Consider the following 5,105-nt stretch of genomic DNA (forward strand, 5'->3'; position numbering starts at 1 on the left):
CCCATCTTTTATGAACGTGTCCCATACACGCAAGCCTGTCCATATGTGAACGTGTCCCATACACGCAGGCCATCCATATATGAATGTGTCCCATACACGCACGCCCATCCATATATGAATGTGTCCCATACATGCAAGCCTGTCCATATATGAATGTGTCCCATACACGCAGGCCCATCCATATATGAATGTGTCCCATACATGCAAGCCTGTCCATATATGAATGTGTCCCATACATGCAGGCCTATCCTTATATAAATGTGTCCTAATACGCCTAGAGTTATAGATTGACAAAACCGCTTATTTTTATCCATTTCACTATTTCTGGTAATATTTTTGAGTGAATTTTTATGAATTATTAAAATTTTTCTTTTGCAGAGATTTTTTTTTTTGTCTTAATAGAAATGAATGAATGCCTTTTTGTTTTGGAAGCATTGTTGGGAAGCCATTCTTACTGAATGCCAAACTATCGTAATGCAAAATGGAACGATAATCATACGGTTGACCGTAATATGAAGTTTTTGTTAGGTCAACTTTTCCAAATTGATCAATTGCTGCTATAATTTTCAACAAAGATTGTATTTAAATGATGTAAAATGATATAAACAAATGTATTATGCAAATAACATTTGATATTACTATATATTTAAAAATTAAACGATGACAATATTTTGAGGACAAATGATTGTCATCAATAGGAGTTAGAAAATTTTGATTCATATCATGCGAAAAAAAAAAAGGTCATTTCCTGCTTTTTAATAATTTTACTTTTATGTTTAAATTAAATTTCCAAGATAAATAAAGTTTAACGTAGAATTTTGGAATTAGTCATAAAACTGGAAATTTTTAAATTTTTTTTCTTTTTTGAAAATGAAGATAAATGATTATACTCTCCCTCATTCTCTCTCTCTAATTAATGATAATTTAAATAAAAATTGATATAAATTAATAAAAGTTTATTGATTAATATACATACTGCGATCGATATTCTTCCAAAAAATATTAATGTAATCGTCACGATCCCATCGTTCTATAAATGGAAAAATTAATTAATTTAATTATTAAGCTTAAAAAAAATTAAAGAAATTAAAGAGACTTTTTTTTTCTAAGCCAGTAAATTTTATGACTATGATAAATTTTTTATAATATTTGTATTCAAATTTGAATAATTTTAATTCAATCAATTAAGTTAATCATTATTGCCGCTTTAATCAATCACCAGAATTTTTGATATTCGAGCAGTAATTGTTACCTAATGATATTTAATAATTTACTTTTCATAAATCGATAACTGTTAATTTACTTATCGTTATTTTAAAAAAAAATCCGGTTTTGCCTGTTTGTTTTCTTTTCTGTTACAGCTAAAATCATTCGGGAATATGCTAATTTTTGTCGCATGACTAATCAATCGTTTCTCTAACTTTTTAATTAAAATAAACAAATCAGGTATGATAGAAAATTAATTGTTTCAGTAATTTCATTATATGTTTTTACTCATCTAGGATGAATTTCCGGAAGCAAAATATTTCACTTTAATTGTTAAACTTTCAGTAGTGATACCGGAAAGCTAACCGTGTTCATGATAGAATCCAACAACATGCATCATTTCATGAATGATTGTTGTATATTCCAAACAACCGTCATCTAGTGATAACACTTGTACACCATTTGTTCGTCCAACCTCCGAAAAACATCTAAAAATTTGTTAAAAATATTATATTTTACTTGCATTTTACATCTTGCATCTTGCTTTTTCATCTTGCATTTTACATCTTGCATCTTGCTTTTTCATTTTGCATTTTGCTTTTTGCACTTTTTTTTTACCATTTAATTACATTTGTCAAATTAATACTAACTAATATTTTACTTTTTTTTGCAACATGTAACATTGATTTCGTATCTATCAATTGAAATTAAAAAAAAAAGAGTTTATAACAATTGAATGAATGAATATCAATGTTACGGTAGCCAAAAATGATGCAAATTAATTAGTTAAGATTTGAATTTTTAAAATTTTGAATTTCATGAAATTGTTTGAATTAGTTAATTTCAAAGTAACAAATTTTTTAATTAATACTAAAATGGTTTTATTTTAAAAAAAATAAAAAATTGTACAACATACCCATCAATTTTACCGATGAAAAGGTAATCACCTTCATAGAGTGAACGTGGTACAAATCGAAGACATGTTTTGTCATGATACTGCAAGAAAAAATTAAGAACAAAAAATTAATTTCCAGAAAAAAAAAATTACGGATTGCAAATTCGGAAATTGTTATGTTAATAATAAAATTAATAAACAAATACAAATGTATTAATTCAGATAGCAAAGATGTTAATTTGTTTTAAGCAACAAAAAAAAAAAGAAATTTTTTTGTAAAAAAAATTTTTTGTAAAAATTATTAATTTTTGAGATTAATAAATAAGTTTATGATTTCAAGTTATCAAAATTTCACCCCAATTTATTAATTTAGGAATTAATAAACAATTTTTTAGCTTTAATTGAAATCAAAATTATTTTAAAAAAAAATTGAAATCAAAATTATTAAAATTAATGATTGTTTGAGTTAAGAGCTATTTACATCCATTATTGAGGATATAGTATATCTTCATCTTTGAAAAATTTTAATTATTTAATATTAAAATTGAAATACCTGTTTTATAGCTCTAGCTAATAAAGCTCGTTCTAAATTCGTATAATGTGGTGATATGGAATATGGTATTTTACCGCCAGGCCATAATTTTGTTGGCTTATTAATACCATTTCGTCGAAATCGTTTTTTAGAAGCAATTGGACCTCGTATATCTGATCGATGCTTGTTTACCTCCTCAAGCGAAAGAGCATTCGGATTATATAATTCGTCTGTGAAGCAAAGGAAATTTTTGAATTTTTTCATTTTATTAAATGATAAGTTTTAAAATTAAATGAAATTTTAATATGCAAATATTTTTCCGAATGCTTCCTTAGTTTTCATTTTTAAATTTACTTCGATAAAGTTTCAATTCATTAATAAATATGCGCAAAAAATTTTTGTGAATTTGTTAGACTTTTCTTTTTTCCCTTCCCCAATAAAAGTAATTGATTACCTTTTGTTAGTAATTCAGCATTTTCAAAATCAAATTCTGTAAGAGCAGTTGATTCTAATACATATCCATCAATACCTGAATTATGAAGAGCAAATTAAAATTTCAAGTTTTTGAAATTGTTTTACTTGAATACTTACTTACAGTATTAACTTTTTAGGCTATTCTAATGCAGGTAAGATAGATAAATTTGTGGAGCATTATGAATTATGCAATTTTTACCATTTCAAATTTCCTACTTTCAATCGGAAATGTCAGTGCTATTAAATTTTAATAAACAAAATGATAATCAATGATTATAATAATGACAAATAATAAATGTTGATAATAATAATAATGATAAATGGAATGGTAGTGAATATAATAATGATAAATGATAAATAATGATAATAATGATACTGATAAATGGAATGATAACGATTGCAAAATGTTGTAAACAAAGCGTAACAAACCTGCTAAATATGAGATGAATAGTTCGAATACCATAAATAAATTTCCTATTTTAAACATTTCCTCACAAGGAGGAATTAAATGAAGCGAAATGCTTCCAAAAATTAAAATCTAAAAATATTATCAATTTAGTTGAAGTAAAAAATAAAAAAATATTATCAATTTTAATTTAATTTTAGTATTGCCATTCATTTATATGAAATTAATTTTAGGATGAAAATTGTAAAAAGAAAAAAATGCAATAAAAAAAAAGAGAAATAAGAAATAATATTTGATATTATATAAGATGGGATAAAATTATTGGGGAATGTAATGAAATGTTATTTTAGCAAATGATGTAACAAGGCATCGAACTTGGATTAGAAGTGGACTAAATTTTGAAATTAATCAATTTAATTAGGATTTACAATTGGGATAGAGCGGGGAAAAAAACAAAACAAACGAAAAGTTACAGTAGTAGTAATTAATTAATTAAAATTAAAAATTGAAAGCTGGATAAAAAATAAACATGCAATATGAAGTAATTATTAAGAAGTTTTAATTCAATATCATTTTTGATATACTGCTATAATTAATTATGTATTCCGTACAAACTATTCTAATTAATAGCTTAATTAACTTTGAGTAAAATAAATGAATACAATAAATAAATCTTAAACATTTGACATTATTCCAAGTTCATCTATCATTTAATGATGTAAAAATAATGTCACGGAAAATTCCGAGATATGACAAATCAAATTTTGCATAATGATAACCATTAATTAAGTGTTTATAATTAAAAACGAATGAAAAAATAAAAAACATATCACAATTGTGAGTGAGAAAATGTATTGCACAAAATGTTACATAGCTGAGATAGTTGAAAAATTATAAAATTAATTTTTCTTTTTATTTCATTTCAAATTAAATATAATTAAGAAAAGAAATTTTTAAAGATGTAAAAATTAAGACTTTTTTCATAACTATTTTTTTCATTTAATATAAATTAAAACTTATCAAAATTTTCATCAAAGTTTCAATTTTAAATTGCAATTTTTTCCATTTAAAATATATAGTTTACTCCTTTTTTCTTTTTTGATAATTTTTATCATTCAAAACAAAAAAAAAAAATGAATTAAAATAATTAATAAACAAAAAAAAAAGCAAGTTTAAAAAACTTAAAAGTAATACTTTTGGTAATAATTAAAGTTTTAAATTTTATTATAAAGAAATAAATTTATTCGATTCATAACAAAATATTTTTAACAAAAAGATGCATTTAGTATTTATGTGAAGTATAAAAGCATTTCATGAGGATGAAATAGCATTGCTTAGTTTGGTTTAATGAACAGGATTTTTGCAATCATGACAAGCAAAATTGTCAAATAAAATCCGGTTTTTATATGTTGATGAGGATGATGAATTTCAATTTGATCATCATCTTAACCAATAGCGTTAATTCAATCAATGAATTAACTTCTCAAATATCTTTTCATCCTAAAACCGGCTATACAATCGATTACAATATGAAAAATGAATTAATTAAAAGCAAAAAAAAAAAAAAAAAAAAAAGCAAATAAATAAATTAG

At 23.9% G+C, this 5,105-nt stretch overlaps 1 protein-coding gene across 1 annotated transcript in view; it reads right to left on the reverse strand.

Moving 5' to 3' along the window:
• Positions 1-3,570, reverse strand: part of LOAG_17897 (hypothetical protein) — a gene marked incomplete at both ends in the record, with an annotated part of 5,457 nt that extends 1,887 nt beyond the window's left edge. The window contains 7 exons of the mRNA XM_020450561.1: positions 417-557; positions 977-1,030; positions 1,573-1,694; positions 2,123-2,202; positions 2,655-2,863; positions 3,088-3,162; positions 3,537-3,570. Of these exons, the coding sequence (XP_020305741.1) occupies positions 417-557; positions 977-1,030; positions 1,573-1,694; positions 2,123-2,202; positions 2,655-2,863; positions 3,088-3,162; positions 3,537-3,570 (715 nt within the window). The remainder of the gene's footprint in view (positions 1-416; positions 558-976; positions 1,031-1,572; positions 1,695-2,122; positions 2,203-2,654; positions 2,864-3,087; positions 3,163-3,536) is intronic.
• Between the last annotated feature and the right edge of the window lie 1,535 nt (positions 3,571-5,105).

The sequence above is a fragment of the Loa loa genome, assembly GCF_000183805.2.
Source record: "Loa loa unplaced genomic scaffold supercont3.147, whole genome shotgun sequence".
NCBI lineage: Eukaryota > Metazoa > Nematoda > Chromadorea > Rhabditida > Onchocercidae > Loa > Loa loa.